At 45.6% G+C, this 23,126-nt stretch overlaps 1 protein-coding gene across 1 annotated transcript in view; it reads left to right on the forward strand.

Annotated features, from left to right (window-relative positions):
- The window catches only part of LOC142571206 (uncharacterized), a 130,403-nt gene that overhangs the window by 86,900 nt on the left and 20,377 nt on the right, over positions 1-23,126 (forward strand). Inside the window, exons 6-7 of the mRNA XM_075679477.1 lie at positions 3,016-3,143; positions 16,132-16,357. Of these exons, the coding sequence (XP_075535592.1) occupies positions 3,016-3,143; positions 16,132-16,357 (354 nt within the window). The remainder of the gene's footprint in view (positions 1-3,015; positions 3,144-16,131; positions 16,358-23,126) is intronic.

The raw sequence follows: 23,126 nt of genomic DNA on the forward strand, positions 1-23,126 counted from the left end.
TCACAGTTAATAGCACTTGTTCCGTCTGTCTCTCCTTCCTTTAGTTCCATTGTGTGCTTCACCGTAGTCAAATAACACATTAGCGGGCTTTAATTTCAAATGGCATTTATTTCCGATAGTATGTTGCCAAACACTTAAAAATTATTAAATCTTATAGTTCAAACAAAAATGAATAATAATTAAATATATTAAATAGGGTAATTAGTGTTTCTTGAGCATCACGGCCTCTTTGCTCCCATCATTGTCCCTTCGAGACACCTCATAATAAATATCGAAATCCTCTGAATCAGAGTTCATAAGAAATGCTTGAGTTTCTGTCTCATTAAAAAAAAAAATTTCTTTTTGCGCCACTCTACCATCTTGTGAAAAGAAAGGCATGAGCAACACTAGCACTGTAAGATTTGTCGCACCATCTGTCGTGTAAAAATGAAGCCTGTATAAAATTTCTGTTGAACCAACTTCTCAGTAGATGATGTAACCTGCCTGCGGTTGTTTCACGCTCACAGATTATCTTGGGCACTGGCAGGGATGTGCACCAGCAGCCAGATGAGCGTACAGTGTGCAGTGCTTAGAGAGATAAAGAACCCCACGTGGTCAAAATTGAGACATTCGCACTGCGGGATCTCCCATAGCCTACGCATAGTTTTGTGATGTTTAGCTTCATAATTTAAATTTGAACTTTTGGGACTACACTTCCATCAGGCACCACGTGTCCATAAAAGGTAGTATTCATAGCTCTAATGCAGGCTCTATACAGTCGAACCCGACTATATTGAACAATTTCTGGACACGGTATAGTTACAATGAGTATATATAGCAAGAATTACGCTTACATTGAACAAAACTAGTAGCGACTCCCGATATATCAAACGTCAAGCGGCGGAAAGTGCCCCCAGAAGTTGGCTTTCCCTCGTGGTGATGGGAAAACCTGGAGGCGCAGCTCTATCCAACCGTCCGGTGCTTCTGCGCGAATGCGGAATGTTGCGGCCTCAGCTGCTCCGACTCCTTAAACAAATTGGAAAAGTGCGTCCGTCACGTGCAGCGAAATTGCCGAAGCAGAAGAAAATGCAGGACTATTTCGTGCGAAACTAAGCTAGTTTCATCAATAAAGTGATTTTATAAATGGTATGTGCTTTTATGACATCCAGTTATTTAGCAGGCTTATATCAAATTATGCTCTATATCTAACTGATAGGCATTTTTTTGGCGAGTTCGATATAGCTGGGTTCGGCTGTAGTAAGTGCATACAACGCTTTCAGAAAACAATGACCAAGCACGTCAATCCGATTGCCAGTTAAATTCTCAGGTGCATGCTGTGTGGCTGCGTGCTCCTCCAAGCCCTCACACCTTTTTTTTTTCACCGCTGCATGTAGCAGATGCTGCAGGAAATGTGCATCTCAAAGTGGCTATCGTATGACACCACCAACTTTAACGTCACCCATAGCTGCATTAACTGCGAGATGCAAACGCTGTGAGATGCCCATGTCTTAGACAGATTAACTGGCCTAAATTAGTCGTATGATATTTTATGGAGCATCGTCTCAGCCGCAGTGCAGAGCTGCTCTCAGAAAGGTTGAAAAGGATTTTCTTTATATGAGTAGTGATGAAAATTACTGTTAATCTATTCTTAAGCTTAGTCTTTTTTCCACTGTACCTCTGTTAGGAGTATTGTGAGCTGTCTTCTTCTGTTTCAACATCTGGCGACCTTTGCTGCTTGTTGACGTAACACACAACCATGGCAGACCTTTTGCTGCTAAACCTCTAGGGATGCCTCTTAAGGCTTACCATATTTTCCAGCACATCACAGGTTGTATCAGAGGCTTTCCCACATATCGAAAGTTCGACGCCACCCCATGTAACCTGTACCCCCAGTTACACAGCCCATAAAGAAAAGAAAGAAGTCTGTGCATATAATCCATGGTAACGCCGTAACTGCATACCAGAATGCTCAAATCTTTTCAAGATGTCTCCATTCGTAAATGCATGACTACCTCTACCATTTCGTATCTTCAGCGAGTGGACCAGCTCTATTCCCTCCCCTCTTCAGCTATGCTGATGCAGCTGGATTCACACAATGGATGTGATGGCGGACAAATCAGTCACATGGCATGTGACATGAATTGGATCATTTTGCAGCTGGAATTCCTGAGTCTGTGGATGACAGCATGAATGGAGCAGTCCTTGCATGGCCGCTCTGTCAATTACCAGAAATCCCAATGGTGATTTGACTCTCTGCCGTATGGCAATGCGCTTCGCGCGGACTGAGAGACCACCGTGGGAACGGGTGACGTATGAGTTTGCTGGGGCCGGGTGCACTATTCGCTGACTACTAAATGCGAAAATGGCGACCCGTAAAGAGGAGGAGAATGGCCAACCATGAAGGTGGGGAGAAGGGTCCTCAAGATAGAGTGGTGAAGATAGGGTGGGGTTTTTTATGAGATAACGAAACTTTTAATGGCTGAGAACCTTGCCCTTCACCAAACCTCAAGGCAAGGTACTCCCCCCACCCGCTGTGGTTGCTCAGTGGCTATAGTGTTGGGCTGCTGAGTACGAGGTCGCGGGATCGAATCCTGGCCACGGCAGCCGCATTTCGATGGGGATGAAATGCGAAAACACCCGTGTACTTAGATTTAGGTGCACGTTAAAGAACCCCAGGTGGTCGAAATTTCCGGAGTCCTCCACTACGGCGTGCCTCATAATCAGTGGTTTTGGCACGTAAAACCCCATAATTTAATTTTAAGGTGCTCCTCCATTGGTAGGGGTGTGGTGAAGCTGCACCCCCACGTTGCTCTGAAACCACATCTCATGGCATATAACCTGCACCCCGACCTTACTGCTAAATAAAAAAATTCTTGGTGTGGCTTATATGTGCAGCAACATGGTATATGACTCATAGGAAGCAATTTTACAAGAGTAGCAGCAGCATGCTTTTGGGATAGGAGTGTTTTCCTTCATTCTTGGCTTACCCTAATATCGTCTCACGATTAAACATTCATTTTGGCTTTGTGTTTCCAGATGTGGCTGAATCAGCTGATGATGACAGTGTTGATCAGCATAGAACGGACCACAGACCCCCAGAAAATGATTACATTGAAGATGGCATCAAAACTCTCAAGATAGGATCTGCCAGAGAGGATGGAAAGGTAACTAGTTGGGATCTTGTGGAGCTCATTCCAATCTGGGAGCTCATTCCAATCTGGGAGCTCATTCCAATCTGGGAGCCCATTAGAAACGAAACAGCAAAACATGTAGTCGAGCCAATTGATGTAAGTTTGCCTGTAAAACAGTGCAAAAGCAACTAGGAGAAAAAAAGAAACTAATGATGGGACATGCACTTTACAGTGTGCCAAGGAGCTTCAACAGGAAATAATGTACGTCTAATCAAATCGCTTTATTTGGCGATCATTCATCCAAGAAAAAAAACTAATGCTGGGACAAGAGCTACACTAAATTTCATGCTTAGCCGGTGATGCTGTGGAAGTTATGTAAGTAGTCCAGCCATAAAAGTCGCATTCTGCACGTGTTGCAGTGCTGTTGTTTTGGAAATATGACACTTTCTATGAAATAACTGTACGTAATATACTATTTGTACAAATTGTGGATGTAAGATTGCATCCACTCTCTCACTACTTGGGCACCTTTGTTTTTCCAGTACGCGACAAACAATGTTTTGGTTGCTTGTGTAAGTGGTGCATTGCAGCCGCTGGTCACGGAATTGTGTTGTTGTGCCCATTTGGGACTAAATAGGTTCAAATCTATAATACTTTTAATATAAAAATTGTGTCATATGTTGTGAGATATAAGTACGAGATTAATGTTGCATCAGATTGCATGTTGCTTACCTACAGTATACCTGCCAACTTTTACAATTGGATAGTAAAATGCACGATTTTTAAAGCTAGATTACAACTGTGGGTATAGACATTCATAAATTTATGAGTGTTTATTAGTTTAGGGCAAATTAATTTTTTTAAAAAGCAAAACAAAGTCCTAGGCCAATTTCTCAGCCACATTTTTTGGACTTGCTGGATTAATCAGACCGTCCCACATTAGCACTATCCACTTAGTGATTTAATGGGAACCAAAATATCAGTTGCCTCTGAGTGAATACTTCATGAATAGACATCATGAACATTTTTCTTTATCAGTGGCACAGATCATTCTTGCTTTGATTAAAGACCAGAATACCTGTTCACAGAGTCTCTGTAAAATACACTTCCTGAATTTCTTAAGTCAACAGTTGACATCATGAGTAATGAAACAAATTTTAGTATTTTTTACCAAATACAGTTGAACCTCGATATAACGAAGTAGGTAAAATTGGCAATTTGCTTGGTTATATTGAAATTTCATTGTATTGAAATTTGACCTTTTATGCAAATAAGTACAGTTGCCGATTGTTTCTTACGTGGAAATGGGCTGCAGAATTTTCCGAATTATTGGGCAATTCAAAAAAGAAAATTTGAATAGAAAACAATTCATTTTGATGAATTTGAGAGTCGGCGACGAATTATACGGTTTCATGCCATGTTGATGATATAGTTACATAGGCAGTACGAATTAAGCGAAGCCAGCCATGCTTTCATGTGGACTCTGCCCCCGCGACACTATCACCCGCACTGGGACGATGCTATCATAAAAAGCACCTGCAGCTAGTACCTCTTGCTCCAACGGGTCACCAAAAGTAGAGATTACGCAACCTTCGATACAGTCGAACCTCGATATATCGAACAACGCAGTGATTGTGAAATAGTTCGATATAGCCAGAATTCTATATATAAAATCGCGTAAAAATGCGTCAAAATACTTCTGCAAATCAGTCAATGAACCAAGGGTGCGATCAGGGATCGTTGTTCGGAGCACATGTTTGGTTGACCGTGCGCAATTGACTTAGGCCGCACCAACTTCGTCAGCCGTGTGAAGTCGGTGCAATCTAGGCCAATCGCGCACGGGGCAACTAAGGAAATTTTCGGATACGATAATTTCCTTATTGTGGGGTTTCGTATCGCGGGTTTCGACTATATGTCGTACTGGTTTACCAACTGCTGTGATCAATGTGTTGAGCAATGCCATCGGTGTCATAGAAGAAGCTAATATAGCATAGAGATTTCAGGTCTACTTGACTTGGAATGCGTGAAAACTTAGCTGGTGGCTGATGCAAATATTTTATAAGGAGTGGTGCTTAGATGTTTTGGGGTTGTGTTAGATAGGCTTGTACATAAGCACTCTTATGTTTTCAGTTCTTATGATAAGCAATGAGAGAAGATTTTCCAGTTCACGCTGCCAATTCAGAGATGCCGCTGCTTCCATTGAATAAAAACCAATGCAGGCAAAATCGTTCACAATGTGGCTAATGATGTGCATTGCATTTGCGCAGCCAAGAGGAATTTCCACATACTGTAATTATTGCTGCACCGAAAGGTTGCACAATAGTTCTTCGATGACCTCATACAAAATGACGTCATGTAAATTTCACAGAGAATGGGCTAAAACATCTCCAAATCATTCCACAGCATGCGACAGCAACACATTCAAGCAGTGCTTCACCAGCTTGCACAAGCCAGAGAGGAGGAAAGGATCACTGCCCACTCTTTCCTCCTCGCCCGATGAAAAAATCTATACTAAGCTTTGGCCAACTTTATGTCAATACAGGTGCCATAGAACCCCATTGCTACATCTTTCAAGCAACAAGAAAAAAATAATTTAATCTGGGAAAATGTTTCATTTGATGATGCTTGCAGTGGCAATACTAATGACGCAAAAAACTTTATTTGTAGTTGAACAGCAAGCCAACAAACTATAAAAACCCTTATGGAGTGGTTGTAGCTATGAATCACACTAAATGAGGCTTGTGATTTACATCTGGCTCTTAGGTAAAAAGATTGATCAAATTCTGGAGTTTCATGCTTGAAAACCACATGATTATGAGGCATATCATCATAAACGGCTGCTGATCAAGTTTTACCACGCAGGTTTCTTCAATGTGCGGTACACAGGTGTTTTTGCATTTCGATAAATGTGGCCATGGCAGCCGGGATTTTATACCACAAACTAGTGCTTAGCAGCGCAACGCCATAGCCACTAAGCCACCACGACGGGTCTGGCGCTTGGGTAAAAGCTTTCATAACAGCCTTTTTTCAAGCACATACAACCCTTTTTTCAGTTTCTTCAAAAACTTGTACAATTGAATCTCAATAATTCGAACTTGTAGGGGCTTTGATATTTATTTATATAAATGTAGTTTGAATGAAAGGAATCTCATTGCATGGACTTACTTGCAGCGTATGTACACAGAGCTAACACATGAGTGGCAAGTTCTGGAAGCGTCGCTTCATGGCAGCATGGCGGCACGTGCTCCCATGAAGCCACGCTTTTAGGCTAGGATTTTTGCTGCTTTGAAGCTGCAGCTCAAGGCAGAATTCGCATATAACACATGCCTCAACTTAACTGTTAAATAGAAAAAAATTGGAGTGGGTTATATGTGCCGAAATATGGTACTCACAATGAAATATGGGAGCAGCAGCTGGCGTGCGGCCGCACGCCAGATCAGAAGCACCATCATCGCGTGAGTTGACACGCTGCTGAGAGCATGGTGGTTGTTGTGGTATGTTTGAATTAGCGAGAGTTCTTGCATATTGATATATATTATTTTGAGAGGACCACTGCAGCAGTTCGAATAAACCAGAAGTTGGAATTAAATAGCTTCTAATTAATGAGATTCCTCTGTATATGGAAGCACAGTGAAACCGCCTTAATTCGGATTTCTCAGGACTGAAACAAATGTCTTAAATGACTGAAGGTCGAATCATTGAGGTTATCAAAAAAACGATAATGAAATGTTTACTGCAAAAATGAATCGGCAAATCCTGTTCAGAAAAGCAGTGTAGAAGCTGCAATTCTTGTCATCTCGTGACTAATTAGTGCTCACAGCAGCGAAGGCCTTGTGACTTCACAGTGCGCGTCTTTATCCAAGACACGGTTTTCACTACAGCTCGCACATCCCTATTATTTTTTCGTCAGTGAGCTGGTTGTCAACAGATTGTCCATGCATCACGATGTAGCATCATCCTCTTCATCCTGAACTGCTTTTCACGGAGTCAAAACATGACCACTTTTTGCTGCAACTGCCGTGGATGAAATCGCAGCCGCTATCAAAGCCATCATGGATGGCGACCGTGCAGGTTTTAAGGCACATGGCCGACGCATGCACCGAGTTAAAACGAAACTACCGTTTGCTGCAACAAGTTGTGTGCAGTATCAATACGATAATGGATGGAGACTGTGTAGACTTGAAGGCATGCAGCCGATGCACACCGCGTCAAAACGAAACTGCCTTTTGCCACAACCGTTGCGGGTAAAACCGCGGTCGCTATCGATGCGATCATGATTCGCGACTGCGCAGTTATGTAGCCACGTGGCCAATATGCGCACCGAGTCAAAACGAAACTACTAGGCCTCTTAGATTTTCGGAGTTCTGGAGGCAGCCAGCTAGTTCCGGTCCTGAGAGGAAGTCACATGAGCTGGAATCCCAAGATTACCCGAAGCTGGCCATGGGAGAAACGTAAACATGTTACCCGTATGACAGCAGCCATCGAGGCCTGAGCACAGTCGGCATAGTCAGAGGTACCCGTGGTTAAATGGGCCATAGTCGGCCCATTTGTGCGTTGCCAGCTTTAAAATGTATGATTGCATTCGGGGCTACAATCACTTTAGTGAGATTTTGTGCAACTTGGCACGAGATGCACAGTGGGCACCTCACTTTGCACAGCGCAAGAAATGGCCCGCAACACGTCCAATGCCAAGACGCTTAAGTGCGTAAAGTGATCGATGTATCCTCGAAAGCAGTCGCGCGGGGATGCCTGCTTGCAGCAATAATGCCACCCACTGGTGACATTGATCAGTTGGCATTGTGTCATCATTTGACAAGACACGGAAAAGCAGGATATCGGGTACATCTTATATGCATAACATTTTGTGCCAGACTGCTTGGGCTTCGATTTCAGAAAGTTTTTTCGGCTGATGGTGCTTTTCTTCTGCCACTGTGCTGAAGGAGCTGAAGATGTGGCTGGCAAATGAAAATGCACGGTCTGTGACCAGTAAAAAGTTTCACAAGCAAAACAATATTGGGTGTGATCATGACAGCAATAAGCTAATGTACGTGTGGCCGTTACTTAACCAGTGCATTCTTTTAACGTCAACGGCGTAGTTAGAACACATCAGTTTCGAGCTGCCATGCAAAGGTACGGTGCAGGGACTGAGTGAACACTGGCTAGCTGCGATGCCTTCGGTAACTGCATAAAAAGGAGATAGTGCAGTCGAATCTTGTTAACCCTTTGAGGGTCGATTTTTTTCGCCATATGCTACCGCCCTGAGTCGACTTTTTTTATTGCAGATTCCAATTGTTCTCAGGGACTTATTTCGAAAAAAATTTACCGCAATTTTTCTAGGGTGACTGCAAAATGAGAAAAAAATATTTTGCGTTGGTATATATGTACTCTTCATTCATGAATTACAACAATATATGTACTCTTCATTCATGAATTACAACAATAAAAAAGGAAATAAACTTATAAGAATTAAAAATTTGATGCATTTTATACACATATTTCAAGGCCTTGAAAATGCGCGCACAAGAATATTTCGCAAGACTCAAACGTTCCTGCTCTTGCACTAATATTTACGTCCATAGCGTGATCGAACTGCGTAGGTGAGCGCACTCAATGAAACTGTGTGAAATTTCCCCTATGTTTTCCTTGGTGTCTTTGTTGGTTGGGGGGCTTCTCAAGATATGATGAATAAAAATCGAGCCCCTTGGTCAACCCCCTTTATTCTTATTTTCTCTCTCTCTCTCTCTCTCTCTCTCTCTCTCTCTATATATATATATATATATATATATATATATATATACTGTATTTACCCGATTCTAAGCACCCCCTTTTTTTCACGATCGCGATGCCCAAAGTGAGGGGGGGTGCTTACATTCGAAAAATCTAGGATGACCCCCCTCCCTCTTTTCGCTGCGACATCACGGCGAGACAGGTGTGACAAATAACATTTTATTTTGCAAACATTCAAAAGAAAAATCGGTACACACAGTGAACTCACCGCTTGTGTCGGATGCTCAGTTACTATCACTGCCACTCGAGTTCGTCACACCGCTTGAATCGCCGCTCTCGGTATCCCATAGCAAGTCGTCTTCCGTTCCGTCGAAGTGGTTTGTGATCGAGCAGTTCTTAAATGATTTGACTCCAACGTCCACTTGGACCTGCTTCCAAGCGTCCGAAATCCACTTTGTGATGGTTGATGGGTACGTTTTCTGTAGCTTTCGCCGTACAGCGATACAGTCCGGCTGCACGGCATACTCGTGCCGCGGACGCCGTGCCACCTCGGGTCTCCGACGGCTCCGGCTCGATGACAAGAGTGAGTAAGCAAGCGCGCTTGTCGACCTTGGCTACGTGCGCTTCCTAACAAATAGGGGGGTGCTTAGATTCGCATGCAAACTTTTTTCCCAATTTTTTCGCGAAAATTGAGGGGGGGGTGCTTAGAATCGCGAAAATACGGTATATATATATATATATATATGAGAGAGAGAAAATGAGAAAAAAGGGGGTTAACCTCCTCCTGTGTTGAGCGCTTACGGGCACTCCAAGCCCTGTCATTGGAGCAGTCATCAAGACTATTTCGCATCACGGGATCGCAACGCAGTGTCACGGTGCTGCCGCTGTTAGTGGCGGTTCGCCGTTACCCAAGCCACTGCATGTTGGCATCTCAACAAATCCTCATCCCATCAGCACGTCTGCCATTGTTTCTGGCAGCGTCGGGAGCTTGAGCTTTGGCTAGGCTTTGATTCAGGTGAAATAGGACTTTTACTGTATTCATGGGGTTTCACTTCTGTCATGTGCTCCTCGTATATATATATATATATATATATATATATATATATATATATATATATATATATATATATATATATATATAATTGTAGTGAAGAGGAATGCCCGGCGCTGCAGACACATCGCCAGTCGTCCGGGAGGCGCGAGCTCGAGATTGCCTGAACTGCTCTGATTGAGACATGCTGCCTGCTGCTGTCTTGCACTGTACTGATATTAGATTTAGATATTATTATTATTATTATTATTATTATTATTATTATTATTATTATTATTATTATTATTATTATTATTATTATTATTATTATATGATATTAGATGATGCGAGAGGTACGGGGATCAATACCCCGCACCCCCACCGGAATCTAATATCAATACTGTGCAAGAGAGCAGCAGGCAGCGTGTCTCAACCAGAGCAGGTCAGGCAATCTTGAGCTCGCGTCTCCCGGACAGCTCCCGGTCTGCAGTGCCGGGCACTCCTCTTCACTACAATTATTTGAATGTGTATGTGTGTGTGAGAGAGAGAGAAAATGAGAAAAAAGGGGATTAACCGAGGAGCCCGACTTATATATATATATTGCGACAAGGTTTATTGCCGTTCACAATAGTGTGGAACGCTAGGCACTGCAAGGGCTGTCCGTAGCACGGGGCTCGCTCGCGATCACGGCACGGCCCTTCGTCTACCTCTTCAGATGGCACATACACAGGGGCGCGTCTGCTTTATTACAATGCCTCGGGAGCGAAGCATAGCCATCCTGGCGACTCAGGGCACGGAAAAGATGAGCGGGTCGTAATACGGTTTCAGGCGGTTGACATGTACTGTCTCTTGCCCACGACGACGCAGGTCTGGTGACACGGTGAGCGGCTCGACGATGTAGTTTACCGGTGAAGTGGCCTCTATGATACGGTACGGACCGTGATAACGGGCCAGGAGTTTGGAAGAAAGGCCAGGAATGTGGGCTGGTATCCAAAGCCACACAAGCAAACCAGGAGCAAAGTTGTGCGGTGGTTGATGATCACGGTCATGTCTTGTCTTTTGACGTTCTTGAGTTTCACTAGTCAGGGCACATGCCAGCTGACGGCAATCTTCAGCATATTTGGTGACTTCGGAAAGCGGAGTATACTCTGTAGCGTCAGGTTGGTATGGCAGTTTGATGTCCAAAGGGCATGAAGGCTCACGGCCATAGACAAAGAAAAAGGGGGAAACGCCGGTGGTCGCTTGCGTCGCAGTGTTGTACGCGAACGTAACAAAGGGAAGTACGGTGTCCCAGTTGGAGTGGTTGGATGAAATATACATCCGCAACATGTCGCCAAGTGTGCAATTGAAGCGCTCGGTCAGACCATTGGTCTGGGGATGGTACGCGGTCGATTTGCGGTGAATTATCCTGCACTCAGCGAGAAGGGCTTGGATGCCCTCCGACAGGAAGACACGGCCCCTATCACTCAGTAATTCTCGGGGAGCACCGTGGCGAAGAATGAAAATACCAACGTCACGGGTGGTCGCTGCTGGCAGAGCTGCGGTCTCAGCGTAGCGAGTAAGGTGATGTACGCCGAAAATAATCTACCGATTTCCACGCCCGCTGCATGGAAACGGGCCGTAGAGGTCGATGCCGATGCGGTCGAACGGACGAGACGGGCATGGTAGCTGCTGCAACGGTCCTGTGAAACGCTGGGTAGGTGTCTTGCCTTGTTGGCATGTAGTGCAAGACTGAATGAACTTTTGCACAAAGTAGTACATGCCTCTCCAATAATAACGCTGACGCAACCTTGTATAAGTTTTCAGGACGCTGGCATGGGCGCTTAGGGGATCAGAGTGAAAAGACGTGCAGACGTCAGAGCGCATATGACGAGGTATAGCGAGGAGCCATTTGCGTCCGTCGGGCATGTAGTTGCGACGATATAGAATGTTGTCCCGCACGGAAAAGTGGGTTGCTTGGCGACGCAGTGCTCGTGTCGAAGGGACGTCAGACGGAGCGGCAAGGTAGTCAAGTAACATTGCAAGGGTTGGGTCCTTGCGCTGCTCTGTGAGCATGTCAGTGATGCTGAACGGTGACAAGGTGAGCGAGCAAGCTGACAAAGACGCCAAACCAGGCGTCAGTGGGGAGCGAGAGAGCGCATCAGCGTCGGAGTGCTTGCGACCGGAGCGGTACATGACGCAGATGTCGTACTCTTGCAAGCGAAGCGCCCAACGTCCCAAGCGTCCAGTCAGGTCTTTCAAGGAAGAAAGCCAACAAAGGGCATGGTGGTCAGTAACAACGGCGAAAGAACGGCCGTAAAGGTATGGGTGAAACTTGCTTAGTGCCCAGATGATCGCTAGGCACTCCTTTTCTGTGACGGAGTAATTTAATTCTGCTTTCTTTAGAGTACGGCTCGCATAAGCGATGACGTATTCATCATAGCCAGCTTTTCGTTGCGCTAAGACCGCGCCAAGGCCAACTCCGCTGGCGTCAGTATGGACTTCCGTGGGAGCATCAGGGTCGTAGTGGCGAAGAATCGGTGGTGAGGTCAACAAGTGGCGTAACTGCCGAAACGCTGCATCACATTCAGGTGATCACGCTGCTATGCCGTTACTGGCGGAAATTAAACTTGTCAAAGGTGCCATGATGGATGTGAAATTACGTATGAAACAACGAAAATAGGAACATAATCCAATAAAACTTCTGAGGGTTCTGATAGACGTGGGCGTTGGGAAGTCGGCAACAACGCAGAGCCTGTCTGGGTCCAGGAGGACGCCGTCTTTTGAGTTAATGTGACCCAATATGGTTAGTTTTCTTGCAGCAAAACGGCACTTCTTGAGGTTAAGCTGTAGGCCGGCAGATGCGAGACAGGTCTGAATGTCATGCAGGCGAGCGAGGTGTGTTGGAAAATCGGTTGAGAAAACGACGATGTCGTCTAGGTAACATAAACAGGCCTTCCATTTGTGGCCACGAAGGATGGTGTCGATCATACGCTCAAAAGTAGCAGGCGCGTTGCACAACCCGAAGGGCATGACGTTAAACTCGTAGAGGCCATCGGGTGTAACGAATGCGGTTTTCGGACGGTCAGGCTCGGCCATTAGAACTTGCCAGTACCTGGAGCGCAGATCCAAGGAACTGAAGTATTCTGCGCCTTGTAAACAATCGAGAGCGTCATCGATTCGAGGCAGTGGATAAACGTCTTTTCTCGTTATCTTGTTTAGGCGTCTGTAGCCGACACAGAAGTGAATGGAGCCATCTTTTTTTCTCACCAATACGACAGGTGAAACCAAGGACTTTGAGAGGGACGGATGACTCTACGTTTGAGCATGTCGTCCACTTGCTCCGTGATGAGTCGGCGCTCTTCGGTGGAGACACGATACGGGCGCTGTCGCAAGGGGGAGTGGGAACCGGTTTCGATGGTGTGAGAAACACCAGTGGCACGGCCCAGTGATGTCTGATTACGGTCGAAGGAATTGACAAACTGGTGAAGGAGAGCGAGAAGTTGACGGCAATGAGGTGGGGAAAGAGCAGGGTCGATGGCGTTGTGAAAAACCACTGAAGGTGATGAGCCGGAGACCGAAGCGATGGCGTCAACATGACGGAGGGAGTCGGTAGGAACATCGAGGTCGTCGACGTAGTCGACCGCCTGGAAGTATACTACGGTCTCTCCACACAGTAGGCTGATCGGGTACTGGTAGTAGTTGGTGACAAGCATCACAGTTGACCCAGATGTTGCAGTAAGCACGGCAAACGGAAGAACAATACCCTTGCGTTGAACAAAAACATCGGACGGCGTGAACACTACAATGGCGTCAGATGTGGCATCAGGTGACAAGCCAACAGCCATTGACGACTCAGGAGGTATGGTTGTGTCGGCATCAACAGTGAGTTTGTCGGCAAAGTGAGGAGAGCTGGTCGGCAGTGATTCACATAGTGGTAAAAGCGACGCTTCAGCATGCGAACAGTCAATGACAGCATGATGACGTGACAGGAAATCCCAACCAAGGATGAGGTCGTGAGAGCAAGATGGTAGCACGAAACACTCGATTATGTACAGAACGTCGTTGATGACGACATGGGCCGTGCATACAGCTGAAGGGTGAATTCGCTGCGCGCTGGCAGTGGCGAGCACCAGGCCAGAGCGAACTGTAGTCACTTTTCGTAGCTTGCGGCAAAGGCTCTCGTGAATGACAGAAACGGCTGCTCCGGTATCGACTAGTGCGACTGTAAATGAATGCTCGCGCCGCTGGGCTGACTCTAATCGCTGTCGCTCTTGGACGACTCCGCTAACTTTTGCTGTGTGTTAACTAAGGTGGACGGCGTCGGCCGTGCACGCAGGAGCCTCGAAGGAAGGAACTTCACTCGTTGGGATCCGTTTCAAGACTGGTTTATTTACAAAAGATAGATCGAAGAAAGGAGAATGGGAAGAGAGAAGTTACAGAAAGTCCACATTCTCTTTCGGCCGCACCGAGGCCTTCGTCCTTGTCGGGGGCGCCCACGCCTCGCACTGTGTAGGCGGTTCGCTGAAAAGCCAGTTGAACGGATCAGGTTGTTTGTAGATGCGCCGGCCGGGATGTGCTGCAGTGGGGCGCCTCTCGTCCGTTCGCCGGCTCCCTCTTTCTCTTGTGTCATCGGTCCCCCAACCACAACCACGGGTGCAACAATCTGCAACAAGCGGCAAAGTTGGTATGGGCCAGCGGCACACTCCTAGGATTGGGTGGGGGTGTTGTAGGAGCTGCAGGAAGTGCTTCAGATATCTGAGTTCGGATGGCTTGCTGCAGCATTGGAGGCAAAGCTGCCGAAGGTGCGTCGCTGTGAGGGAGCAGTGCGAGCTGCCTGGCCACCTCTTCACGAATAAAATCTTTGATATGCTGCGAGAGGGTCGAGTTGGTTATTTCGGCAGAAACCGCGATGCTCGAGACGGAATCGGCGTGCTGAATGTTCTGGCGGGCGATGGAATGTTGGTGGCGCAGCTCGTCAAAGCTCTGGCAGAGGTTAATGAGGACTGATACGCTAGTTGGGCTTTTGGCCAGCAACATCTGGAATGTGCTGTCCTCGATGCCCTTGAGGATGTGTTTAATCTTGTCATCCTCTGACATGTTGGGATTTACCCGCTTGCACAAATCGAGAACATCCTCAATGTAGCTGGGGAATGTCTCTCCAGGCTGCTGTGCGCGCTGGCGTAGACGCTGTTCAACGCGTAGCTTACGCACAGCTGGGCGATCAAAGACTTCAACAAACAGTCTCAAACGCTGACCAGCTCGTAAAATCTGATTCGTAGTTGAAAAACCAAAGTTTGGCTACGTCGGCTAGGTAGAAAGGCACGTGGGTCAACTTAGACTGGTCATCCCATCTGCTATGGGCACTTACGCATTCGTACGATGACAGCCAGTCTTCCGCGTCGTGTTCGGCGGTCCCACTGAAAATGGGTGGGGCGCGTTGACGAGGGACGCCGGCGCAGATGACAGTGGCAGCCGGGGGTACAGGCAACGAGGTGGCGGGATCAGGCATTGTGCTGGGCGATCTTGTTGGCAGAGTTCGAGTGCGGAGCTCCAGGACGAGGCGAAGGATCTCAGCAACCTCCACCAAATGCGACGAGGTTTATTGTCGTTCACAACGGTGTGGAACGCTAGATAAATATATATATATATATATATAGAGAGAGAGAGGTCAGATGATTTGCAGTTTGCCTCCACTCGAGAAATAGTTGGTACGCCACTGTTAGAATTAACAGGTGTGCGCCCAAATATGTCTGAATTAACAAGAGTTTGATTTCATTAAATAATGCACATGCCTACCGCGACCAAAGGACCAGTCCAAAATATGTAATTTTCCAAACTAACGAGGTTCTACTCTGACCGCACAAGGTATCGAAGTTCACGAGACAGCATATATGAACATGGGTGTAGGGCAGCCTCTGATGCCTTCGTCCATCTCCCCTCGGCTTGCGACTTTGTGAGCTGTGTGGAGATCAGTGAACAGCGACGATCTGAAGACCAAGTGTTTCCCGTCACATCTTTTGCCCTCACCCTCACTGCATCAGATCTGCTGCTCGTATTAACGCACTATATTGAAGTACACAAGTATTCAAGAGCTTTGGTATGGGTCATAAGGTGTAACAACCATAATTATTCTCATTATCCAAAAAGCTCGTAACACCTACTTCGTTTGTGAATGTGCCTTGCCATTCAAGATACCCTTAACCACTATATCATCATTTCATAGAGCAAAGCGTGTGCTTCTGGCAATTATAACTACATCTGCAACGTGCATGCTTTTTATAGATATATGCAGGCAGACATTTCTGGATTGAGAAGCAAGATTGGGACACACTGTTCAGCGCTCCTACTGATGTGAGGTTTTGTTCGGTGGCTGCATCCCTGTTTTGGACGCCGGAAGAGCTCTCGGAGCGCAGTGTCACCGGCTTGCCTGCAAGGTATCCCTCCCCACACGACAAGGCATTGCAACCAAGGCCACCGCTAACACCTGAGAAGCTTGACACCCTGAAAGGTGTGGTCATGTACTTACTTTTGCACCTTATGCAGTTTTATTTTTGCTGCTGTGTTTTCCTCCATCACTACTGCATGACAGTATTTACTTGAATCTAAGCAGCAGGTAGGCCGCGCCTTCTATTCTTGCCACAGGATAACTCAAAAGAAAGTCGCATGCAACTGTGAGTGTGCTTTCCTAGTCTTCCATTTGTAGTGTGATTGTTTAACAAATTATTTCTGTCCATGAAGCATACATCTGAACATAATAAAACACGATAACACTGCATTTGAGTCAGAGCCTAATTAGTAGTAAATTGTTTAGTGGAATTATTCGCAACTGAAAACTTGCTCCAGCATATCAAAAATGCTATTATAGACTATGCATTAAATTTCCTGTGCCTAAATCTGAATTTTGAAGTATGAAACTCAGCCTAGTACGTATATGTTGTGCATTACAGAGTTAAACCAGTGTCATGATGCCTTAAAAGGGCCCTTAAACTGCCTTTGATGTGTAGGACACAATTTAAATAAGCATGTCCATGGTGTTTAGAATGCTACGACAATAATCTTTTGTGAATATACCGGGTACTTTCTTTTGGACAATACAGATTTTTTATAAAAAGGCTATAAGAGCAGCGAACGTGGCGTTTTTGCAGGCTAATTCCTAGGCGAGGAGGACGACGCGGCGAAGCTGGTAATGATGTGAACCTTGGAAGACCAATTAACTCAAATATATTAATTACCTAGCTTTTATTAGCACCTTAGGGGCAGTTGTTTAAATTGCAAATTTGAAGGCAGCCAAATTTTAGTGCTCTCTCATTTTTTTATTTATCTTGAAAATCTCTCCTAATTCGAAATATTTATAATCAAATTTCAATGGTAAATCCAGGCAATATTGAAACCGAGTGCCGCGGGACGGCGGAAAAGGCGGTCCCACTATTATGTTAGACTGAAACGCCCTGTGACGACAAGTTTGAAGAAGTTGGAAACTGAACGTCTCGGCGAGTTGCAGCACCTACTGATACGGGGCGCTTTGCCTGTCCAGCATGTGCTGCTGTGTGCTAGGTCAGGATTTGCTGTGGCATGCTGTCATTCAAACTTTTCTCCGCACTTCTTTATGGGGCATCGCCGCCTGATGCGCTGTAGGTCATGCTCGCTTTCAATATGGTCTGCATCTGGCCTTCAATCTCGATGATGAATATCTCAAATTACAGTCAATTTTTGCGTTTCTAAAAAAATGGGTATGCCATAAATTGTGACGCCCTGCAAGTTTTCCATATAAACAACTGCCCTTAAGTTAATAATCTAAATGTAATTAACACATTTTAGTTAATTAGTCTTTTCAGAGTAACTTACGCAGTGGCAAAGTATTTCTGCTTCACCGTAAAGCTTGTACGTGAATATGACAGGTATATCGGTCATAGGCTTTTTATAAAGAATCTGTATCGTTTAAAAAAAAAATTCTCTGTTGCAGCAGTGCTACGTTTCATGGGTTAGACGCAAAAAAAGGAAAACAATTGCATGCTCTTCTCCGAGATGTTTTGGTCTTAACATGTCACTCCAGCAGGTTCATGTATGTGATGTCACCGTAACAAAAGCTGATTTGTTGATCTGTTGATCTGTGAATAACATCAGTTCTGATGTGTAGACTAGCACGCCTTCGTCGTGCAGTTTCATGCCCACTCTTTCTTCTTTTGTTGTTTGTGTGTTGTGCACAAAAGGATCGTTTTGTACTGATAGCAGCAGGTGCAGTAGCTTGAGAGAGCAAAAAGAACCCGAAGACAAATGAAGCTGCAAATGAGTGGCCATAAAAGAATGATGTGATGGCGAGCAGGCAGTTTTTATTGAGAAGACAAGAACATTTTCTCATGTCTGGCATAATTTGCAGCAGTTAAATTTTGAGATCACTGAAAGAAATGAAGTAAAGGGTCTGAGTCTGTAATGCTGCTTTATCTGCTTTGAATCTGAGCAGATGACCTCACGTAGGCGATTATGGGTATGTGAAGAGGACGGCGCCTAGCCCTTTCAGTCACACTGTCTTCAAATTTCTCCAAATGAATGTTCTGATAAGTGGCGTAAAAAAAATCTCGATGTCAACGTTACTCTCTACTACACAAAAACAATGTCTTAAGCGAGAGTAATGCAAAATAAAGTAATTTAAGAGGTGTGCACTACCACGTTTGACAGAAAGTTCTTGCGAGTTACTCTGTATCAGTGCTGTTAAAGGGCCCCTGAAACGGTTTGGACAAATTTTGTACAGTTTAAGTAGAACATTCGCACCACAATTTAAGTGAAGCATTACATATTAATGGAGCTACAAGCGATTAGAAGTTACCCTCCTCCCTAGCCATGCTTTTCCTCCTCAACTCGTTCGCCGAGCGAGCGTGGCTAAGCTCCGCCTTCACTGGTTCAGCGTCACGATGCGACCTCGCATCGTCCACTTCCGGTTGTTTTGGAGCCCACCCGCGCGAGACCTCTCCGCTAGCCGCTTGGCGGTCGACCCCAAGCGAGAGCTATCGAAGCAGCATGCGTTGCGAGCATTCTGTCGTAGCGCCGAACGTGTCTTGTACTCCTGTAACCACAGGCAAGCTGGTCATTTCGGCAAATGACTGGAGGCATAAACTCAAGCTGATGAAGGAACTTTAGCATAGACGTACGTGAGCGGCCTGATCGGTCTGCACGGTTTATACACTTGTTGGCGCAGCGCTTAACCAGCCAAACAAAGCGCTAATGTTGCTCTAACCAAGTGTAAAACATTAAAAACATTTATAAAAACAATGTGTTGATGATTACACTCCTGCGAAAAATACACACCAGCAGCATACAGTTCGTTTCTGCTACTGTGTATGGTTGAGCTCTGTGCCACCAGGTGGCTGCACCGTGCAGACCATTCACATTGCTCTGCTGCTCATCTCATGGCTCATCCCGTTATGGCACAGTCAAGCGGCCAGACTCTGTGCGCTTGCGTTTGCCCTAAAACCGGACTCGCGAAACGCTATTGCGTTAGTAATCTTCCGGTGTAAAGTGATGGCCACAAACGCGCAAATCCTGGCGCCGATCGGATAGCAGTAGTCCGATGCGCAGCAGCCAGTTCGCTCGTACGCTGCCTTGCAGAGGGACACGATGTCGCAGCTTGACATATTGCCAGTCGCTACGTTTGCAGTCCACAAGGTAACAAAGTCGAATCATAGTGCTCGCGAAAAGACTGAGACCGACCCTGACCGCGGAGCTCTCGTCAAAATGGAGTACGTTGTAACACAAGCAGACGACACTTGCTGTGTGCCGGAAGTGCTAAAGGGTACTGAAAAATTATTCTTGTGCATTCTCTTTATGTTACTTTCTTTTCATAAAAACAAATTAACTAACATTACAACTATTACAAATATCATTTGTTTACCATAAAGTTGGAAAAATTATCGATCACGCGCCCTTGTCAGCCAATCGGATAGCTCGCCCCACTGACGTCGTATGGGTGATTTCGGTCATATGGGTAGGGGCGGCTTAAATTTCCACCGAGCAGTGTGCTGCGATCGGCAGCGATGTGCATGTTTGAAACTTTATAATAAATTACACGCTTTATGCGGGGCACTTAGATGTGTCAATTAATGATCAGAAGGACCTACTCTAACGACTCAGTACGTTTGTAGAAAATCGTCATAAGCGTTTCAGGGTCCCTTTAATTCGTGTTTTTTCCTGCATCAAAAGACTCTCAACTTAACAATAAGTGGGGCGTACATTTGCACTAAATATATCAATTTATTTTTTCCTGTTATAGTACATTACTCCTAATGGAAATAAATGTCTGTAATCATTCATTTTTATCATTATCAAGACTTGCTTGAAGAAATATCGACACTACACAGGTTCCAAATGCTTTCTGCTAAGTTTATATTGCATCTTCCCGATATAAATAAATTTGGAGGCCATAATTTGTGACTGGATGGGCTTAGAGATGAAAAAAAATTTGTGCGTTCACAGTGGACTCCAGCTGAAACAAGCGCTGCGTAGTGTACATTTAATGATGTTCACTTGTGAAACCAGCAGAACCCCTTGTATCTGGAATTTACCTAAAAGGGGCACTGAGGAGCGGCACTGTGTATACTGATGCAGCATTTTTTCAAGGTTCTTCAAGGTGATTAAGTTGCCTGCCAGTGGAGTCCGAATCACTGCGAAAACCTGCGCATACGTGTATGATTCGTGTGCGTCCGGACAGCTAGAGGTGAATGGCAATGCTTCACGAGGTTTATAAAAAAATTAGCCAATCTGACAGTGCATCAGTCTGCTTCAAGGACTATAAATGAATGCTGAGCAACTGCTGGGCAAATAACTTGCCAATATAGCGTTCCAACACTGAACATTGCCAGCTGCCATGGAAGCCCGCCGTCAATGTTGAGGCGCCAACTTTGAGGGTCATTTAACCACATTGTTGTGGACAGACTGTTGACATGCCCGGTTCACTGCATGTCACTTTTGATTCTGTGGGCTGCGAACTTTAAATACAGCCAAATCTAGATCATTCGAACTCGAAGGGACACGACAATTTATTTGAATTAAAAGAAGTTCAAACTAAAAGCAGGATTTGTTCTTGAAGTACTCGTGCACCAGAGCACGATGCACGAACAGTACAAGTCGTGAAATATTGTGGCACGCAAGCACACAGCGAGTGAGGACCACGAAACTGCCCGAACCGGCCAACACTCACTTTCTGATAATGGCAGAAAATGAAACTTCAGGGAGTGGGCTAAGCTGGCACCCAGCCGACGCAGAGGCGGGCACGGACAGATATTATCGAAGGTGAGGGATTTACGAGAGAATTGAGAGGCAGGGCGAGTGCAGTTGCAAGGAGAGGGGGAGGGAAGTGGATTTGCTTTCCTGCCAGCTTGATGGATCGCTCTAATTACCTCTGCCACCTAAGACTGCCCTGACGGAGTTGCCAAGGCCAAACTGGGCCTCTGCCACTGCTTGTTTCTGCATGCTTGCGTGCTTTTTTATTCGTCTGATGACAAATTGGCACTGCATTTACGTTTTTCGTCCTGCATTCTTAACACGCAATGTCTCATAAAGATTACATCATTGCCACTGATCATAACCATGCTAGTGTGGTCCCTTCTGTTGCACCGTCGCCGTGTGCAAAAGATAAGTAGAATGAGGTACTGGGCGTCGTCTTCATGTCCTTGTATTCAGGGTCTGTCTTGTTGTACATAATCGAATGTGGCACACTGTCTCCGACGACCTTTCCATGGGGACATCTTGGCTTAGACTCGTCATTGTAAAAAAAAAAGTTGCAGTTTTGCTCGAGAGGCAAAGCATTGATTGCAATAGCAAATTACTGGACAGCTATACGAAGCAAGGATAGTAGTTTTAGTGGCCGTATAAGCTTGTAAACATAGCCGTACTAAGTAAATTAACAAGCATGATGTCATGCGCACAAGCAAACATGAACACACGTCCCTCGATGACCGCAGAAATTCGCTGTCAAAACGCTGGTGTGAGGAAATGCGGCAGCAGCATCGAGAGAAGTGACATTTGTGCTGTCTATCGCTTCAACGAAAACTCAGCGCCGAGAACACACAGCACGTACAAAGCTACGAGCTGCTGATGCACCTAGACTCTTCCCCAAATGCAGATTGCTCTCAAGGTACGGTTGCACGACTGCGTGCAGCCACTACATGCGCAGTTGCAGCCGGAATAAAACGCCTCCCTCCCCCTCGTGCTGTTCCTCGCAATGTTGCGTGCCTCGCACGATGGAAGATGGCGCGCTACCTCCCCGCTCCATCTCTTTCGTGCAGGCGAGATTGAGCCGCGATTATTGGCTCTCCTCGCACGCTTTCAGTCGCACATACAGCTTAAGGCGCGTGCCGACTGTGTTATCACCCTTGGACTATATACGGAACCTCGTGCGCAGCGTTGAGGAGTCTCTCTGAAGCTTTTCCTCTATAGCAAGGTCAAGTTGGGGGCGGTGCCTTGGGATTTGGCGCACTGCAGAGAGCATTGTTGGAGTGCAGTATGTTTGAATTAACCGTCACAAATGCTTCCGCATTTGAATTACCGGGTATTTTAGCCCATTGGAATACACATAACATTGACGGGACCACAGCGTCAGTTTGAATAAACCGTAAGCTCAAATTAAGCGTGTTCCCAATAGAAGGGAAACGCAGTCGAGGACGGCAGAAGACTAGGAGGAGCGATGAAATTCTGAAATTCGCGGGCGCTAGTTGGAATCGGTTGGCGCTGGACAAGGGTAATTAGAGATCGCAGGGAGAGGCCTTCATCATGCAGTGAACATAATATAGGCTGCTGTTGACGATGATGATGATATTAACGAGAGATTCAACTGTATTTTCTTTCCAATATGCTGTTAAGAAATTTGGCTTCTACCAACGTACACATGTGTAGTTCATTATTGATGTTACAATTGCATATCATTATAGCTTTACATTGTTGCACCAGTCCTATGTGGTTGTCATTTTCATACTTTTTCTGTCTAACAAATTCACAGCCACCTCTTAGTAATGCCAGTTTGCATCATTGTGGAGAGATCACATTAAATGTCTGTTCTTTGTTTGTTTTGATTGGGTCTTTGTCTCATTCACGATGGCACTTAGCGAAAGCCAGGCACCAGACTTCATCTCCTTATGTCACTGCTCAGGAGGAGCTAATGTGTCAACTCTGAGTCATGATACTATCTGGTGCCTGCAACAGGATGTTTGGTGCAAAGTAGCCACCTTGAATGGGTGGAGAGCCTTGGCAAATGATCCCCTTTCTTAAGAGAGGAATTTCTAGTTGAG

The sequence above is a fragment of the Dermacentor variabilis genome, chromosome 2 (assembly GCF_050947875.1).
Source record: "Dermacentor variabilis isolate Ectoservices chromosome 2, ASM5094787v1, whole genome shotgun sequence".
In the NCBI taxonomy this organism is placed as follows: domain Eukaryota; kingdom Metazoa; phylum Arthropoda; class Arachnida; order Ixodida; family Ixodidae; genus Dermacentor; species Dermacentor variabilis.